The 20,056-nt window shown below is 41.2% G+C and overlaps 1 protein-coding gene across 2 annotated transcripts in view; it reads right to left on the bottom strand.

Annotated features, from left to right (window-relative positions):
* AGBL3 (AGBL carboxypeptidase 3) overlaps positions 1–20,056 on the bottom strand; it is a 73,244-nt gene that overhangs the window by 27,533 nt on the left and 25,655 nt on the right. The window contains exons 7-12 of one of the 2 annotated variants that reach the window (XM_080665726.1): positions 18,001–18,780; positions 13,654–13,816; positions 12,354–12,480; positions 11,040–11,140; positions 10,713–10,819; positions 9,900–9,966 (exon numbers count right to left, since the gene is read on the bottom strand). In XM_080665726.1, coding sequence (XP_080521852.1) covers positions 9,900–9,966; positions 10,713–10,819; positions 11,040–11,140; positions 12,354–12,480; positions 13,654–13,816; positions 18,001–18,780 — 1,345 coding nt within the window. Of the gene's footprint in view, positions 1–9,899; positions 9,967–10,712; positions 10,820–11,039; positions 11,141–12,353; positions 12,481–13,653; positions 13,817–18,000; positions 18,781–20,056 lie in introns of those variants that run through there. The other variant, XR_013960459.1, reaches the window with a different exon arrangement.

Here is a 20,056-nt window from a genome sequence, read left to right as displayed (position 1 = left end):
GCAGCAGGGCGCCCTGGCAGCCTCCTGACAGGCGGGCAGCCGGGGAGAGCCGAGTGGGGCGGAGATGGCAGGGAGCCACCGAGGGGTGGGACGGCCAGAGCCAAGTTCCTGGGGGTCTGAGAAGAGTGCCTGACAGGAGCCCAGACTGCAAAGGAGGAAGAGGAAGTGGCCACAGGGAGCTCTTCCAATCCCTCTGAATGGACACCCTACCCCAGCCCCCGCACCCCTGGGGGGACAGGGAGGCTGACTGGATGGGGAGAAGACACAGCCTCGGGGGTAGCTGCAACCCGCACCTCTGACTCCCGATCTCTTCCCACGCCACCCCTGCCAGGGTCACCCACAACAACAGCATGCTGGCGATGACCCAACAGCGCCCCCGAGGCACCTGGGGCCCGTGGCCCACCACTGCCGGGTCCCCTTTGCTGGGGCCGGGAATGCCTCTCTTCCCTACAACTCCAGACTCGGGTGGAGGCAGGCCCGAGCGGCCCCCCCGGGGTCAGACCCATCCCCCCCCCCCAACAGCAGTGGTGTCGGGGTCAGACCCATCCCCCCCCGCAACAGCAGCGGTGTCGTCTCTATAGCAGAAGTGCACTGAACCTCACAGGGGGCCACGGCTAAACCTGCCCTCCTAGCCCACCTGGCCCCACCCCCGCCCCACTTCAGGATATTGGAGCTCCACTCTGAGCAGGTACAGCTGCAAAACGGCCACATACAATTTAAAGAATGGCGCCAACAGGGGAGGTTTGACAGTTACTCCCCCTTCAACCTCGCCGCCCCCCTACCACCTCCCTGGCCAATACCTCCAGGGATGACCACTGCTACAGGGCTGCTGGCTAGAGCCCGCCCCTCCGAGGCCTGCGGAACCCTCTGCAAAGCTTCGATAGCTACAGTCCCAGGAAACAACCATGCCCTCCTGCCCTAATCAGCACCTGCTACCTGCGAGGGTACCCGTGGGCTTAAAAATAACAATCCCTTCCCATTTAGACATCACTTACTTAATGAAACATTTCTAGGTTTATTAGCTCAGAACCTCCTCATGACAACCCAGTGAGGTAGGCAGAGATTACAATTCCCATGGTATATGCATATGTATTCAGAAATGAAGCTCAGAGAGGAAAAGTGTCAAGCCCAGTGGTTCCCAAGGTGCAGCACACGCCTCACAGGGAGGCAATTTGATTTTAAGTGGGGGCAATTCGAGAATGAGTTAACAGTGAATTTTTTGCATTCCTTATGGTTCTAGGGGGCCTCATCTACAGCATATCCTACATAATAAAAGGCTAATATGCAAATGACCGAATGGTGGAATGACTTCGGTCACTACGATGTTCACTGACCACCAGGGGGCAGACCCTCAACACAGGAGCTGCCCCCTGGTGGTCAGTGTGCCCCGATAGGGGGAGCGCCGCTCAGCCAGAAGCCGGACTCACAGCTGGCGAGCACAGTGGCAGTGGTAGGAGCCTCTCCCGCCTCCGTGGCAATGTTAAGGATGTCTGACTGATGGCTTAGTCAGACATCCTTAACATTAAGCCATCAGTCGGACATCCCCCCAGGGCTCCTGGACTGTGAAGACTGCGCAGGCCAAGCTGAGGGACTGCCCCCACCAAGTGCACGAATTTCATGCACCAGGCCTCTAGTTAGAATATATGAAGCAAAATGGACAGAAGTGAAGAGAGAAGTAGACAGTTCTACAATAATGGTTGGAGCCTTCCATACTCACTCATAATGATGGAGAGAACAGACAGACAGAAGATATGTAAGGAAGTAGATGATTTAATGCAGTAGCATATGAATAATATAGAAATTGATACCTAGAAGTATGATACTGTCCTAATAAAAACCTAAACTCTGTGACAATCATTGGCTTTGTGACTGGCTAACAACAGGTGGTGTAGAAACTGTTATAGGAAGCTAGACAAATAGTGGTGCAGTTATGTAGAGGTGATACATTTCATAAAACTGTCTCCTGGGACTGTGAAAGATAGAAATGTACCTAACAGACCTGGATCATTGGACACAGAGATTTTGAGGCAGAAAGTTTACAATATGAGTTGGTTGTTGCTTGCTTCATTTGATAAGTTGCTACAAGAGAGAAATCAGCTCAAAAAATATTTGGACAAAAGAACTGAATTGAGAGGGAAAACGGAGCCCCCAATTTGAGAATTTGAAGGCTGGCTTCAACATAGCCTTAAGGCAAAGGTCAAATCAAAGTCATGGCTTTGATGTTTGTGGTAGACAATCACTAGAAAGGCCTCTAATGATCCCCATCTCCTAGCATTCATACCCTTCTATAATCCTCTCCCTTTGAGGGTGGGCTCAACCTAGTGACACACTCCTAATGAATGGAATATGGCAACAGTGATGGGATTCTGCTTCTGAGATTAAGCTGCAACGATACTGTTGCTTCTATCTTATGTGCCCTCTCTTGCTCTTTTGCTTGCTCACTCTAATGGAAGCCAGTTAGGCATTGTGAGCTGCCCTATGGAGAAGCACACATGGCAAAGAACCAAGGGAGACTTTCAGCCAACAGCCAGCAAGGAACTGAGGCCCTCAGTTCAACAGTCTGTGAGGGACTGAGTCTTGTCAACAACCACGTGAGTGAACTTGGAAACTGATCCTCCCCTAGTCAAGCCTTCATGTGAGACCACAGCCTGACCTGCACCTTCACTGTAGCCTTTGAGAGACCTCAGAAGCACCCAGCTAAGCCACTCATGCATTTCTGACCTACATAAAGTATATGATAAAAGTGCTAATGTTGGGGTAATTTTTTACTCAGCGATAGAACACCAATACAAGATCTAAGTCCGTTTGGCTGATATAATAAACTACCATAGACTGGGTGGCTTATAAATAACAGAAATGTATTTCTCATAGTTGTGGAGGCTGAAAGGTTGAGATCAGGGTGCCAGTATGGTCAGGTGAGAGCTCTCTTTTAGGTTGTAGACTTCTTGTTGCATCGTCAAGAAGGGACTAGGGAATTCTCTGGGCCTGTTTTATAGGGCACTATTCCACTCATGAAGGCTCTGCTTTTATGACCTAGTCCCCTTCCAAAGCCCCTCCTATCCCCACTTTCTAGCACCATCATATTGGGCATTATAATTTCAATATATGCATTTGGGGTAGGGGACAAAAATATCCACAGCAGTCTACCTCTTTTCCCCCAAATTCATGTTCTCCTTTCAAGCAACATACATTCATTTTATTTCATCTTGACTTATGCCAGCATCGACTCTAAAGTCCAAAGTCTCATCTCAATATCATCTAAATCAGATATGGCTGAGACTCAAGGTATCATTCCTCCTGAGGCAAAGTTCATCTCCAGCTGTGAACCTCTGAAACCAAACAAGTTATGCACTTCCAAAACACAATGGTGAAAGGGCCCAGGACAGACATTCCCATTCCAAAAGGAAGAAATAGGAAAGAAGGATGAGGTGACAGGTCCCAAGCAAGCTCGAAACCTAGCAAGGCAAAATTCAATGAGATCTTAGGCTCAAGAACATTCCTCTCTGGCTTCATGTTCTGGCTTCTGGACCCACTAGTGTGGCAACATCACTCCTACAGCTTGGCAGAGTGCTGCTCATGCCTGGCTCTCTGTTGGGGTCCTGGCCACACCACAGCTCATAGCTCTAGTTGGTTTACCTCCATGGCCTCTGTTGGAGGCTGTCTGCCCTAAAATCTAGGTGGTGATGGCCCTGTTAAGCTCTTAGTTGCCTCCAGTCCTTTTTTTTTTTTTTTTTTTTAAATCTTGTTCTGAAGAACAGCGCACACTCACATGAAAAAGCTCTACGGTATCCTACTGTAATATTCAAGAAGTCTGACAGCCTTCCTTTATTCTGTCCTGTCCCTATCTCCTTCAGTTCAAACTGGCCATATTCCTGCTGAGATGGCTGATTAGTTCTGTGGTTCATACCCACACTAATCTATATATATAAAAGGCTAATATGCTAAGTGTCTGTCTGACTGACCGGTCGCTATGACGTGCACTGATCACCAGGGGGCAGATGCTCAATGCAGGAGCTGCGGTGACGCGCACTGGCCATTTACAGAAAAACAGCACTGTGACCCTGGCGCCCACAAAGCAACACTCGGCTTCCCCCAAGTGGGGACACAGGCCCCACCACCACCCCAGAGCAATAGCCCACCAAATTGCAGCCAACGCTGCCCAGGTACAAAATGCGACCTACAGCCTAGCCCAGCCGGGAAACGGTCGCTGTGGGTGCTGGGTAATGACATCACATAGCAACACCTGGCTTCCTCTCCCTAGTGACTAGCCTCCTTGGAGTTTCTTCAGCCCAGGAACATGACTTGCTTTATAGCTAGGTGGAAACATTTTACACTTTAACAAAATGTCTGTGAAGCGTTTTCCCATGCCTCATCTCATTTGATCTTCACAGAAGTCCTGGAGTAGGTAGATAGGAGACTCGGTGGAATCCTATTTTCTTTTCATTAGCCATAAAACAGAGATTTAGAAAGTTTAGAAACTTGAACCGACTGAAAAGAAGAAATGGTAGACCTTGAAAACGACTTCAGGTTTTCTCACTGCACATAATATAGTCAAACACTGCTGCAGTTAAATGTTTTACCCTTTGTTCTCCCTGCATGATCTATAATAATAATCTGCTTCTTGTTGATATTTACTGTTGTGTTGCTGACAATTGCCTGAAAGAGAAGTTGGGGTGCTTCATTAGGCTGGAAAAAGTTTGGCTAAATCAGAAAGCAGGTCTAATTAAGCAAGTTTATTCTCTATAGATAAAAGGCTAAGTTGACTCGCACATGCACGATACATATAAAGCTCTCACTGGTGCCAATTGCACACGTGTGTTTCAATCGGTCATTCTTGATTGTGAATTTGGTTGACACTTCTATTATAAAGGGCAAATAGTGATATTAAAATATTTCTTCTGCCGAAACCAGTTTGGCTCAGTGGATAGAGCGTCGGCCTGTGGACTGAAGGGTCCCGGGTTCGATTCCGGTCAAGGGCATGTACCTTGGTTGCGGGCACATCCCCAGTAGGGGGTGTGCAGGAGGCAGCTGATCGATGTTTCTCTCTCATCGATGTTTCTAGCTCTCTATCCCTCTCCCTTCCTCTCTGTAAAATATCAATAAAATATATTTAAAAAAAAATATTTCTTCTAATTAATATCCTTTCAATGTGCAAGAATTTGTGCACTGGGCCACTAGTCTTCTAATAAAAAGGTTGGTCCTCTACATCAAGCATGTCAAACTTGTGGCCGTGGGCCACATGCGGCCCACAACAAATATTTTTGCGGCCCACCCAATATAATGGTATGTAAGAAACGTTTTAATAAAAATTTCCTAACTTAATTTTTATGATATCCTGTTATACATAATTATTAATAACAAACTATTATTAATTAACAATGTTCGCTAATGACTGATTACTATAATCGTATTGCATTCATTTCCCTTACGTGCCTTACGCATAGGTGCACCATTTTTCTCCACTAATACTAGCAGCGAATATTTTAGCAGTGGATTGCCATGTCATTAGTCTTGTACTGACTTGTTTGGTGTGTGCAACAGGAAATATTTCGCTTTCGGAGAACAAGAAAAATAGGTTTATTTGCATTACACTTATTTTTTAAAAAATTTATTTTATTGATTTTTTACAGAGAGGAGGGGAGAGGGATAGTTAGAAACATCTATGAGAGATGTTTCCTGCACACTCCCTACTGGGGATGTGCCCACAACCAAGGTACATGCCCTTGACAGGAATCGAACCTGGGACCCTTTAGTCTGCAGGCCGACGCTCTATGCACTGAGCCAAACCAGTTTGGGCGTGTTACGCTTATTAATTTATGCAGTTATTCAGTGTCTGGTCAGTTAATGTTTAAGAAAAATACAATTTTTATTAAAATGTTCTATTATTTTATGTTAACAATTACTCATTTATTTCAGCCCATTGTATTCAGCATGTCTCTATTGTAATAAACCTACATTTCTATGAAAATGGAAGCTTTTATTTATTTATTTATTTATTTATTTATTTATTTTTATTTTTTTTTGGCTAAATCTTTATTGTTCAGATTATTACAGGTGTTCCTCTTTTTTGCCCCCTAGCTCCCCTCCACCTGATTCCCCACCCCACCCCATGCCCTTACCCCCCGCCACTGTCTTCATCCATAGGTGTAAGCTTTTTGTCCAGTCTCTTCCCGCACCCCTCACACTCCCTCCCCCCTGAGAATTGTCAGTCCACTCCCTTTCTATGTCCCTGATTCTATTATATTCACCAGTCCATTCTGTTCTTCAGATTTTTTATTCACTTGATTTTTAGATTTACTTGTTGGTAGGTATGTATTTGATGTCATTTTGTTGTTCATCATTTTTATCTTTACCTTTTTCTTCTTCTTCCTCTTCTTAAAGAACACCCTTCAGCATTTCATGTAATCCTGGTTTGGTGGTGATGAATTCCTTTAGCTTTTTCTTGTCTGTGAAGCTCTTTATCTGACCTTCAACTCTGAATGATAGCTTTGCTGGGTAGAGTAATCTTGGTTGTAGGTTCTTGCTGTTCATCACTTTGAATATTTCTTGCCACTCCCTTCTGGCCTGCATAGTTTCTGCCGAGAAATCAGCTGACAGTCGTATGGGAGCTCCCTTGTAGGTAACTAACCGTTTTTCTCTTGCTGCTTTCAAGATTCTCTCTTTGTCTTTTGCCCTTGGCATTTTAATTATGATGTGTCTTGGTGTGGTCCTCTTTGGATTCCTCTTGTATGGGGTTCTGTGTGCTTCCTGAACTTGTAAGTCTATTTCTTTCACCAGGTAGGGAAAGTTTTCTGTCATTATTTCTTCTAATAGGTTTTCAATATTTTGCTCTTTCTCTTCTTCTGGCACCCCAAAAATTCGGATGTTGGTACGCTTAAAGTTGTCCCAGAGGCTCCTTACACTATCTTCATATTTTTGGATTTTTTCTTTTTGTTTTTCTGGTTGGGTGTTTTTTGTTTCCTCATATTTCAGATCTTTGGTTTGATTCTTGGGGTACGTTGATCTACAGTTGAGTTTCTGTATATTCTTTATTTCAGACAGTGTATGCTTAATTTCTGACTGGTCCTTTTCCATTTTTTTGGCATTCTCATTAAGGTCCTTGAAGGTCTCACTAAGCTCCTCGGAGGTCTCATCAAGTTTCTCGGCGGTTTTTAGAAGATTCTTGAGTAACCTTATAAATGTGGTTCTGAACTCTATGTCGTCCATTAGTTTGCTTTCCTCCATTTCTCTCATTCGTGACATGTTTTTTTTGTCTCCGCATTTTGTTGCTTCCTTATGTTGATGGAGTGGCTTTGTGTGGTAGGTGACCTATAGGGGCCAGTAGCTCAGCCTCCCCAATCACCTGAGGTGGACGCTCTTGGTACACCCCTTTGTGGGCTGAGTGCAAAGTCTTGGTGTAGTTAAGCCTTGATTGCTGTTGGTACACTGGGAGGAATTGACCTCCAGGCCAATTGGCTGTGAGGACCCGCTGTGTCTATAATGGAAGAACTGCTGCGCTGGAGACACGCTTATGGTGCAGGACTTGTTTCAGTGAGGTTTTGGTGCTCACTGAGTCTGCCTCTTGAATGTATCACTTATGGATGTGAGGAGTTGAAATCTGGTGTCTCACACTGACCACTAGGTACACTGGCTTCTGGATCTCCAATGGGGTGCAGGTCAGCTACTGTCTGAGGCCACCCAGCAGGAGCTATAGCAAGAACTACAGTTTTCTCCTCTTTGCTTGGAGTTTGGAGGTTTTGGAGCTGTCTGACCAGGGCTGCAAGTTTGCTAGGTTAAGCTGTGATAGGGTAGGCCATTCATATGCTAAAGCCGCTGCTTGGAGCTTGGGTGGGTTCGTAGATTGTGCAGGGCAGGGTCTCAGGGCGTGACTAGGCTAGGGTGTGGCAAACAGCGATGGCTGCCAGTAAGCTGGCTCTGGGGCTCTGCGTCTCCGACTGTGTCCCCGCGTCCCGCGCCCCAGCACAATAAACAATTGTTCCTGCGCGCAGCCCTGCAAGCAAGCCTCCCTCACTTTCCGACCCCACGGCAGACAGTCCTGCTTCTCCCCGTAGGAGTTTGGGTCCCCCGTCTCCCCAGAAACGAGTTTGGAGTAATCGGGAGCTTATCTCCCTTCGGGTTGAAAACAGCAGCGCTTTCAGTCACCCGTCGCCGGCCCGATTCGCGCGTCTCCGTACCTCAGCTTTTCCGTGCTTGTGCACCCCTCAATGCTGTTTGCTCTTTCCTTCTAGTTGTAGAACTTCCACTCAGCCAGCATTCCCGTGGTTCTGGGTGATAGACGTTCTGTCTTTTAGTTGTAGTTTTGAAATTGTTGTGCGAGGCAGCAGTTTAGGTGCTTACCTATGCCGCCATCTTGGTTTCTCCCGAAGCTTTTATTTTTTTGAGGCCCACATAAACTTAAACCTTGTTTATCTGGGCCGCGCTAGCTTTTGAGTGTGACATGCTTGCTCTACACCCTACTATCTCTTCTGAAGACTTACTTCCTCCCTCCCCCCCTACCCCCCTTTCTTTCTTTCTTTCTTTCTTTCTTTTTCTTTTTGTAATATGGACAGGCAGAGAATTTTCTAAATCTTTATGTTCTGGTTCCTTTTTGCTTAGCAATTCCTTGCTCAATTCATTTCTCTCTTCTTACATTTTACTATAAGCAGTCAAGAGGAACCAAGCCGCTCCTCCAAAACTTAGCTAAATATCCACTTTTATCAGTCACAAGTTCTACTTTCCACAAAACACTAGAACATAAATACAGTTTGGCCAAGTTCTCTGCCAGCTGATAGCAAGGACTGCATTTTCTCCACTGTCCAGTAACATGTTCCTCATTTCTGCCTAAGACCCCATCAGAACCACCCTTAATAGTCACATTTCTACCAACATTCTGCATACGATCCTTTATGTATTCTCTACAATTCCCCTCTTTTCTTTCTGAACTCTCACCAGAATCATCCTTAAAATCCCTTCATGGCAATATCAGCATTTTCTAACATGCACTTCAAAACTCTCCCAGCCTCTACCCATCGGCCAGTTCCAAAGCTACCACCACATTTGTAGGCATTTGTTACAGCAGTGCCCCACTCTCAGTACCAAGAGAGTGCTGTCTTAGTCACCTCCTAATAGCATTACACTGGGATTAGTGTCTGAACATGCATACTTGGTAGGGGGCACACACATTCAGCACATAACACCACCTAAGGTCTCTTCCACTCTATAAACACTTATCATTTCATATGTCATATATCTCACTTACTTACTTTTTTATATCCACCAACTAGAATATAAGCAATGAAAGGGAAGGATTTTTGTCTTATTTTATTCACTGTATTATCCCTAGAGCCGTGGTCGGCAAACTGCGGCTCGCGAGCCACATGCGGCTCTTGGCCCCTTGAGTGTGGCTCTTCCACAAAATACCACGGCCTGGGCGAGTCTATTTTGAAGAAGTGGCGTTAGAAGAAGTTTAAGTTTAAAAAATTTGGCTCTCAAAAGAAATTTCAATCGTTGTACTGTTGATATTTGGCTCTGTTGACTAATGAGTTTGCCGACCACTGCCCTAGAGCATACGTTGGAGTCAACATATGGTTGTTAAGTAAATGAATAAGCAAATATTGGACTAGCAGTCAGGTGATGTATGCTATGCTACCAACTCCCATTAACAAGTGGTGGGTTTTTGAGAATGAATTTAATCTCTCTGGATATTAACTGTTTTCATCTATAAAATAAGAGTGCTAAGAAACCATAAGGTTAGAAAATTCTATGATGTAAAGATATGGTACATAATCAGAGAATCACAATTATGGCTACACAGTAATCATACAACTGTAACCTTTCCCCCCTCCACCCCCTCGATTAGTCAAATAAGAAGAGTACCTATTTAGCATATACATACCATATGCAGAAATTTTCAATCATACCTGAGAAGTTAACTTGAGAATGTAACTCTGAGACTCATTTGATTCTGAACTGTCAGAGCCTCGGCTACTACAAAAAATAATAAATTATTATTTTAATTTACAGAATCTTTTGGTGCCATTTTAAAATTGCAACAGTTACTTTTGCTTTATTACTTTACTGGAATGGTAGAAATAGTTCTAATTATGAGAAGAATGTTTACAAAGGTGGTGTATATGTTTGGTAGTTCTAGTCATCTTAGGGTATTAGAAGAATAATGACTGAAATTGATTGGAACAAAACAAATATAAACAAATCCCTGAGTTCAAAATGATACTCTACATCTGCAAATAAACTTATTAGTCACCACTGGAGGTTACAGGGGCACTAACTCAAAGTCTGAAAATTTATAAATAAAGGGGAAGAATCAAATATTTATTCTACTTTTTCTATAGGACCTATACTAAAATTAGTACCTCTTTTCTTCCAAAAACATTCTCTTAGCACTAAATTTTGCACTTATTATTCACTAACTTGAGTATTTATGTGACATCTCTTAAAATGTGTCAGTTCTTTGTGGGTAATGACAGCATTAAAAACAATTTGAATATGTCTTTTATGTATAATACATAGTAGGCGCTCATTTAATATTACTTGACTAAATGAATAAATAAAGTCTTGATGAGATCTGGCCAAAGTAATGTGCATGGGAAAATTTTTTTCCCCACATTTAGTCAGTATTTTCAGTTGAGACCGACAATTATATCCTAGAAATATTATAAGTAACACAGTAAAACAGCACACCAAATTACATTACTTCCACCATATTGACTTACCTAGACTCCAATGTAATTTCTTTCAAAGAAGTATCTGAATCATCAAGGACTTTTTCCAAGTTTATACGTTTTTGCATTTCTTCTAATTCTTTTAGGCACTGATAATACTAGGGGAAAATAATAAATGAGTTAATAATAAAATAACTTTATTTCCTAATTAAATTAATTGAATATTTATAGACTCCGGAACAAAAGCTACCAGGACATCAACTATCAAAACACCCTGAACACTGTTGTTAGGATATTAAAAGGAATAAGCTGCCATACTCCCATAGGCAGGTTATATTATCTGGTAGACTGGAGTGTTACCAAATGGACTTTGCTTACCTTAGTTCGGTCTGGATCACAATAGTCCAAGAGAGAATCACAAAAATGATACCCCATTGACTCCAAATCTTTTGTGTTGAAATGAGTGCCTCGTTTATTACCTAAAACATCAATAAGTTAATCTACCCTTGAGGATGACTTAATTTTTCCTTAGCAGGTAGGCCTAAGTTGTAAAACAAAGCATAAACAAAACATCTGATATGAATTTCATATCCTGTCCTTTGGATTTTCTTTTCTGGGGCATGTCGTTTAACAGCTAATTGCTTTCCTTCATTCCCCCTCCACCACCTGGACCAAAGGTGACTTAACATGGATCATCTATCTTGTAAGGCAGAATAAAATTCAATAAGAAAGTTATGGAATACTTGGTTACCAGTTATAAACAACCTAATAATCATTTAAAGAAAAACCTGGGTAATGATTTCAATGTTTTCATCATCAATAATATTTTATCCGTTTCAAGATGCTTTAAAAAATAGACAAAAATTGCCCTAACCGGTTTGGCTTAGTGGATAGAGCGTCAGCCTGCGGACTGAAGGGTCCCAGGTTCGATTCCGGTCAAGGGCATGTACCTTGGTTGCGGGCACATCCCCAGTGGGGGGTGTGCAGGAGGCAGCTGATCGATGTTTCTCTCTCATCGATGTTTCTGACTCTCTGTCCCTCTCCCTTCCTCTCTGTAAAAAATCAATAAAATATATTAAAAAAAATAGACAAAAATTATGTGTAGATGTCCAGCTTTCTTTAGAATTGATACATTTTCTAAAAATATGACAATTATCTTAATATGGAGTATTGTAAGGACATGATAGATGTGACTAAAAGATTTCTTAAATGGAACTACAGAACACTCTTATTTTTAGTTCAAGGAACCAAGTGCTTCCATTAAAATATAAATTGACCAACAAACAAACAAACCAATTAAAAAACATCAGTCTATTTGCCTTACAAATAGTAAATCCACTAAAAACAGTTCTATCTTGATATTTTAAGTATAAGCACTGCTTTTTCTGAAATCATTAGTCACCTGTAAAAACAACAACAATCAAGCAATTAAGAATTAATTCATGAAACAACCAATTAGGTATTCTATCTGCATGCTAAAACTTCCTATTCTTACCAAGGGAAATGATGAAATAGAGGTACATATAGTGGGAGTTTGTTTATTCATCCCAATTAATAGAACTGATTAGATATCAGTAGGCATCTAAGTGGGAAGAAAATGCTCACTATTAAACTATCTACACTATTAACTTACATTAAAAATGTCTCTGGTTTAGAGCTCTGAGAGCCATGAATGAGAACACTTGGTCTTACCCAGAGTAGATCCACAAAAAGTAGCCTCCATGGTAAAGCTGTTCCTGATTCCCATTTTCCACATCACCACCCTTCCTGTTCCTTCTTTGCTCCTCTGAACATTAAACTTGCAAGCTGAGAATGAAAACTGTAAAGAAGCAAATGAACGAGACCCATCTTTTTTATGACAACAATGTCTTTCTTAGGAAGTAGGGTTGAAAATGGAAAAGTACTTGTGCAAAAGCAGTAATTCTCTCTAATACTTCAGGAGCTGCTTTGGTTTCCTGACCAATGGAAATAACTCATATGTAATTCAAATATAGAAATGACGTATTTACATTTCTAAGGACTACAGACTTAAATTCTAGCAATAAATTTTACTTTTTAGCTATACATAACATATACATTCAAAACCAGTTGAATAATTCTTGATACTGATGGGATAAGATCTTATACGACTAAAAATTATAGAAGGGGCTTAAGCATATTTAGGAATGAAGATTAATGTTATAGATTTTCAGAATAGAATAAAGATGCTTTATTTTCATATGAAAGATCATTTGAAAGCTGCCTGAAAAACTGTTATATCATATCTACAGTTTTTGTCATTTTATTTTTAAATTAACATATAATAAATGACTTTTTTGTGTTCCATTCTATTAATTTTTAACACGTATAGATTTGTGTAACCAGTACCATGATCAGCATAGAAAACACCCCATCACTTCTAAAACACTCCTTTATGCTATCCCTTTGCAGTCACAAGTATTTCATTTCTTTTGGAGTTACAGTAAATGGTATTGTTTTTAATGTTAGTTTCTAATTGTGAGTATATAGAAATTGTTTTTTTGTGGGTTGACTGTATATCCTATGACATTACTAAAGTCACTTGTTTTTTATGGATTGCTTTGGATTTTCTATGAAGACAACCATGTCATCTTTATTACTTCTTTCTTCCCAATCTGTCTGCCTTTTATTTCTTTTTCTTGCCTTATTACACTTAGAACCTCCAGGAAAAGGCGAACTGAAGGGGTAAGAGTGAATATCCTTGCCTGTTCTTGACTTTAGGAGGAAAACAATCAGGTGTATTTGTTGTTGTTGTTTTTTACCATTAAGTACAGTGGCAAGATAATGGATATTTTCTTCTTCATATTTCAAATTACTGGCTACTAAACATTCTACGTAGTTGCTTTCTTATGGTCAACTGTAAAACCAGGCAAAATAATAAAAAATCCATTTACTGAATAAGATTTTCCATTTTGCTGTCTTACGTGGACATTTGTTTAGTAAAAGAAAAGTTAAAATCTTAAAAAGTGCTTACTTTATCTGGACAATTTTTGCTCATCATAAGTGGGAAGATTCGTTGCTGTAAGTATAATGCTTTACACTTATCACTTCCGCCACAGCCATACATGAAGATGTTCTCTTTCCTGCTATGGCCATGAAGGTCACAATATAAAATAACTTCTCGCTTCTCCATCAATCTAGTGAGAAGAAAAAGGTAAGTTACTAAATTTTATCTCTGCATTTTTCTTTCATGGGTGTAACTATAGATTTATAAGTCTAACATCCAAATGAATAGAATTTCCTACATACTAGTTTTCAATTTCTCTTATCTATACTGTATATTATTAATATACAATTTTTAAATGTCTGAAATAATTTCCCATTAATCATATATAAAATACAAATGCCTTCCATTAAAAAAGGACAAAATTTACCTTACTCCCAACCCTTTTTCCAACAGGATTTGGTATGTAATTCTGACTTTTTGTTGTACACAGAAAACAGTTCTCTACCATCTTTCTCCTTAACTCTCATATAGATATTTCTGACTGGAATATCTTCTTTCTTCATCTTTGTAAATGCAAATACTACCCCTCATCCCCAAGGCTGACCTCATGTCTCATTTCCTCTCTAACTAGTCAAGGCTATAGAGCTGTCCTTTTTCTGAACTCCTATAGCCCTTAATATTGATACCATTTACTTGGCACTGCGGAGGAAAGTTCTCAAATTTTTGATATTGAATCTTGTTAAGGGCAGGGAATGCTTTAAGTCATCCAGAACAGTGCTATGTACACAAATACCCAAAATATTTGTCATAAGTCTGAGTGCCTTATGACTCGGTGCTGAAGCCAATGAATTAATCCTTGATTAATGTGGTGAGTAAATATCATTTTGAGGAAAATGGTCCTAAAGTTTGAATTTACTTTTTTTTCTGGTAAATTTACAATAAATAATTTAAGGAAATTATTAGATATTCTTAAGAGCATAATCCTTAGCTTGTATAATTTAGGCATTCAATAAATATTAAAGTAATAAAAAAATAAGCCCCTCTTTCCCCCCTCCCCCAACTGATTGATGATGGCTTTCAAAAGGGAAAAAAGTGGTGGTTGTGAAGGTGATAGAATTATGGGCATTTTGGCCTTTTCTTTCTTTATTTTTTTAAATATTTTTATTGATTTCAGAGAGGAAGGGAGAGATAGAAACATCAATGATGAGAGAGAATCATTGATCGGCTGTCTCCTGCACACCCCACACTGGGGATCAAGCCTGCAACTGAGTATGTGCCCTGACCGAGAATCTGAACTGTGACCTGGTTCATAGGTCAACGCTCAACCACTGAGCCAAGCCAGCTAGGCTGCCTTTCCCCCCATAGTTCTAAACTTTATATAACGTTATTATATTACTCAAGTAATAAAAATTTCATATATTATTTGTTATATCTGGAAGGATAAAAACCAAAATGTTAGTAATGGTTTTTATAGTAATATGAAATGTTTTACAGTAGTCCCCCCCTTAACTGCAGGGGATATATTCCAAGACCCCAGTGGATGCCTGAAACCTTGGATAGCACCACCCCTATATATACTATGTTTTTTCCTATATATGCACTAGAGGCCTGGTGCACGAAATTCGTGCATGGGGGTGTGTGTCCCTCAGCCCAGCCTGCACCCTCTCCAACCTGGGACCCCTCGAGGGATGTCCAACTGCCCGTTTAGGCCCAATCCCAGTAGGATCGGGCCTAAACGGGCAGTCGGACATCCCTTTCACAATCCAGGACTGCTGGCTCCCAACTGCTCGCCTGCCTGCCTTCCTGATTGCCCCTAACTGCTTCTGCCTGCCAGCCTGATCACCCCCTAACCCAGCCTTGGGCAAACTACGGCCTGCGGGCCGGATCCGGCTGTTCTATCCAGTTCTCTTGCTCTCCCCTCCGGTCCTTTACTTTGAATTTATATTAGTTTACACAAACACTCCATCCATGCTTTTGTTCCGGCCCTCTGGTCCAGTTTAAGAACCCATTGTGGCCCTCGAGTCAAAAAGTTTGCCCACCCCTGCACTAACCACTGCCCTGCCAGCCTGATTGATACCTAACTGCTCCCCTGCCAGCCTGTTTGCCCCTAACTGCCCTCCCGTGCAGGCCTGGTCACCCCTAACTGCCCTCCCCTGCAGGCCTGGTCCCCCGCAACTGCTCTCCCCTGCAGGCCTGGGTCTCCCCCAAATGCCCTTCCCTGCAGGCCCAGTCACCCCCAACTTCCCTCCTCTGCCAGCCTGGTACCCCCAACTACCCTCCCCTGCAGGCTTGATTGCCCCCAACTGCCCTCCCTTGCAGGCCTGGTCCCTCCCAACTGCCCTTCCCTGCTGGCCATCTTATGGTGGCCATCTTGTGTCCACATGGGGGCAGCCATCTTGTGTGTTGGAGTGATGGTCAATAATCATTATTACTCTTTTATTAGATAGGATAATTCAAACTGCCAGCATCATTACTCTTGTGCTTTGGGGCCACTATTAAAATAAGAGTGATGTGAACAAAAGCACTGGATACCACACAGTCAATGTGATAACGAGATGGCTACTAAGTACATAACAGGAGGGTAACATATACAGCATGGATACTCTGGACAAAGGGGTCATTCATGTCCCAGATGGTACAAGGCAAGATTTCATCATGATACGCAGAATGGTGTGCAATTTAAAACTTATGAATTGTTTATTTCTGGAATTTTTCCATTTAATACTTTCAGACTGCAGCTGACTATGGGAAACAAACTATGGAAGTGAAATTGTGGATGGTAGACTACTGTACTTTTATAACAAAAATACTAAAACCTAAAGTCAAAACTTTTAAAGCATAGCTTGTATTAGAAACAATATACTTTAAACTATAGTGAAATTTTGTATTGAAGTCAGTTACATGTATTAACTTATTGCCCCTTTCTCATTTGGTGCCCAATAAATTCTAACAGATAACAGATCGACATAAAGTCACTGAACAACATTTGAAGTTTTTAGAGAACAAACTAGATAATAAAACAAGATTATCATATGAGCTCCTTAAAAATGAAATATGCAGTACATTTTTAAACCCACATTTTCTCAATTTTAGTGGTCTTTCTGTTTCTTGTGAATCAAAAGAAACCTTTACTTCTAAGTAATTAATTCCCAAAGAAATGTTATTACTTCTGAAGTAAAAGAAGATTTTAGGGTCTTTCATCTTATATTCATTTAAATCATTTTAGAAACAGTTTGACTATTTTTCTTACTCACAGATATTTTAATACCTTAAACTAAAGTCTACTCTCTTTAATTCTCATATTTTTTAATAACTTTTTTCTTTTTTTATATTTGAGGAAACACTGAATACATTTAAAGCTTTCTGATGTTCTGGATTTTATTCTGGGTACTTTAGTAACAATAACTTCATTTAATCCTCCCATCTATGAGATAAAAATTATTATTCTCATTTTATAGATGATAAAATTGAGGTTTAGATTTGTTTTTAAATCCTCACCCAAGGATATTTTTCCATTGATTTTTTAGAGAGAGTGAAAGAGAAGGGAAAGACAGAGAGAAATATCGATGCGAGAGAAACACATTGATTGGTTGCCTCCTGCATGCGCCCTGACCAGGGCCCAAGCTGGGGAGGAGCTTGAAACTGAGGTATATGCCCTTGATAGGAATTGAACCCAGGACCCTTCAGTCCGCAGGCCGACGCTCTATCCACTGAGCCAAACCAGCTAGGGCTATATTTGTTTTTAAATTGCTCAAGGTCACATAGTTAGCAAATGATATAACGGTTATTCTAATCTGATATTTTTAACTCCAGCTCCATACACTTAACCTAGTCATTCAACAAAATTTTAAATATTATGTGCATTTTACTGTTCTGAATTCTTTGGAAAATTTAAAGCTGTTCAATTTTTCTAGAGGCAAATAAGGATATTACTTATGAAAATTTTAAATAACTATGTAACCTGTTAATCAAAAGACTAATCATAGAGCAATATATGATCAACAAAGTGCCAGAAGGCTCTATGAGATGTAATTAATTTTCACATATAAGGGATTCAAGGATCCCAAAGTAAGCATTGGTGCTACCATCAGCTTTAGCAAGAAATCAAATTTGGGATATGCAAACTATTAGTTTCATGGAGCCATTATAATGTCCTAGAGTCGGTATCATTATTTAATGAAAGGTTAGTGAATCCAGTGGCATAATGCCAGAAAGGCATAGGAGCAGAGTTAGGAAGAATGGGGGAAAAATTAAGTAGGTATAGTCAAACTATCTTAAGAAAATGGAGAGTAACATGAGTGGGATTGTGGGACCAAAATTCTTACTCCCAGGTTTTACTAAATAAGCAGAGAGGTAATCTGAGGCTTATTTTACCTGTGGATCATGTTCCGGGTATACCAAACAGAAGGGAATGATTCCTTCAGGAGAGAGGTGTAGTTACGGTTTAAATCCCGTCCAGCTAAGGAACACCGGTAATTTCCTACAATCACACCATCGGGATTCAGCATGGGTACCACCTTGAAGATGAAAGTGTCCCGAAGCAACTGCGCATCACGTGAGCTGCCTAAAATAAAATCCAGGAAGCCTTTCATGATCCACGAGCTGTTGGTTTCTCCTGGATGTACCCTTGCAGTCAAAATCACTGCCTTTCGTTTTCTTGAGTCAGCGTTCTTCAAGGGGGTAGTGATCGTTAAAATGTACACCATATTCCTAGCAATTGTGTGGCACAAGACACGTACTTTACAAAACTTTGACCGTACTGGGTCATTATTGATGCTAGAAAGGTATTCTTGCAGGTTGGTGTACGTGTACGGATAGCAGTGAGCAAAGTAGCAGGTATCGTTGCTGTGTGGAAATTGAAATGTCCACGTGAGAGAGAAATAATGGCGCCCATCTTGCCCGGGGTTGTTCCTGTAATACTTGATTTGCTCTCCTATTCTCCTCCAGCCAATATTATGAGTTTTGGCCTCTTTTTCAGAATAAAACAGTGGGCGCATACCCCGGTTGTAAAGACTAGCAGGCTTGGTAAAATTGATAATAGTGAACCTGTAGACTATTCCTGCTTGGGTATTAGTGACTTGGAAATAGTACCACTGGGTGTGTTTATTTGTGAAGAGGTCAGGGCGCACAGTCAACTGGTATTCATATTCTGCCCTAATACATAAGAAAGAAAGGGGAAAAAGCACATAAAAATGTAAAAATGACATTTGGTTTTAAATAAACAAGAAAAATTATTTTTACCTATTCACAGAAAGTTTTTTTGGGGGTCCGGTGGTTGGACAATGTTTATTTAAGCAGTATCCTAAATAGCAAGTAATTGAAAAATATAAAAGTTTTGAAATTTCCTTTTATTGGATGTGAAACTGTTTCTATGCATTATTCTAAAGCCTTTTTATTATTACTGAAGAGAGCACATAAGAATGAGATTTGATAAAAATTATATTTTCACTCCAATTATGTTTCCTATAAAAAATGATTAAAGAGTTCTTAAAACTGAGTTAAAGTTCAATGTTTCTTTTTTACTTCAGATATATATATTTCTGTTTTCTATTAGATTCCAATTCTAGGGATCTGATATAACTATTATTGAGAACATTTAAAAATAAATAGACATTAATATGACCAACAGATTATAAAATTGTAAATACTTTGAAGATGATATTTGATCACTATCTGTATCTCCCATACTGAGTCATTGAGAATCCCATCTAATAAAGAGGGAATATGCTAATTGATGGCCCCGCCCTCAAAGATGGTAGAGCCCATAGCCAATAAGGAGGGAATATGCTAATTGACTGCCCCACCCCCAAAGATGGCAGCATCCACAGCCACAAGATGGCGGTGCCCAGCACCAAGCAGGCCTGGCCACTCCGCATGCCTGCCTCCGGAGTCCCCCAGTCCCCTCAGCCCCGCAGATGCCCAGGGCTGGCCTGAGGCGCAGGCAAGCCTCAGATGTCAGCTGCCCAGCTGCCCAGGGGCAGCCCGAGGCACAGGCAAGTCTTGGATGGCGGCTGCCCAGCCACCCAGAGCTGCTTGAGGCTCAGGTAACCAGGGCCGGCTGAGGCTTGTGCTGCCAGCAGTGGCAGCAGCAGAGGTATGATGGAGCATCACCTTACCCTGATCACCAGGTCGCCTCCTGCTCCTGAGGGCTCCCAGACTGTGAGAGGGGGCAGGCCGGGCTGAGGGACGCCCCCCCTCCAGTGCATGAATTTAATGCTCTGGGCCTCTAGTACTTATATAAAGGCTAAAATAACTTTATTTATAATATATACATATATCAAACTTACTTGGTTAGTTGTGACTTTTTTCTTTACCAAGTAATTTCTGTTCCTCAGTACCATGCACTCTGTGTGTGTGTGTGTGTCTGTGTGTGAGACAATTCATACTGGCATACTGAAAATGCAGAAATCTGCTTACTTTAAGTCATAAT

The sequence above is a fragment of the Plecotus auritus genome (assembly GCF_963455305.1).
Source record: "Plecotus auritus genome assembly, chromosome: 4".
In the NCBI taxonomy this organism is placed as follows: domain Eukaryota; kingdom Metazoa; phylum Chordata; class Mammalia; order Chiroptera; family Vespertilionidae; genus Plecotus; species Plecotus auritus.
The sequence above is the reverse complement of the archived record's forward strand: the minus strand, read 5'-3'. Positions and strand labels throughout refer to the sequence as shown.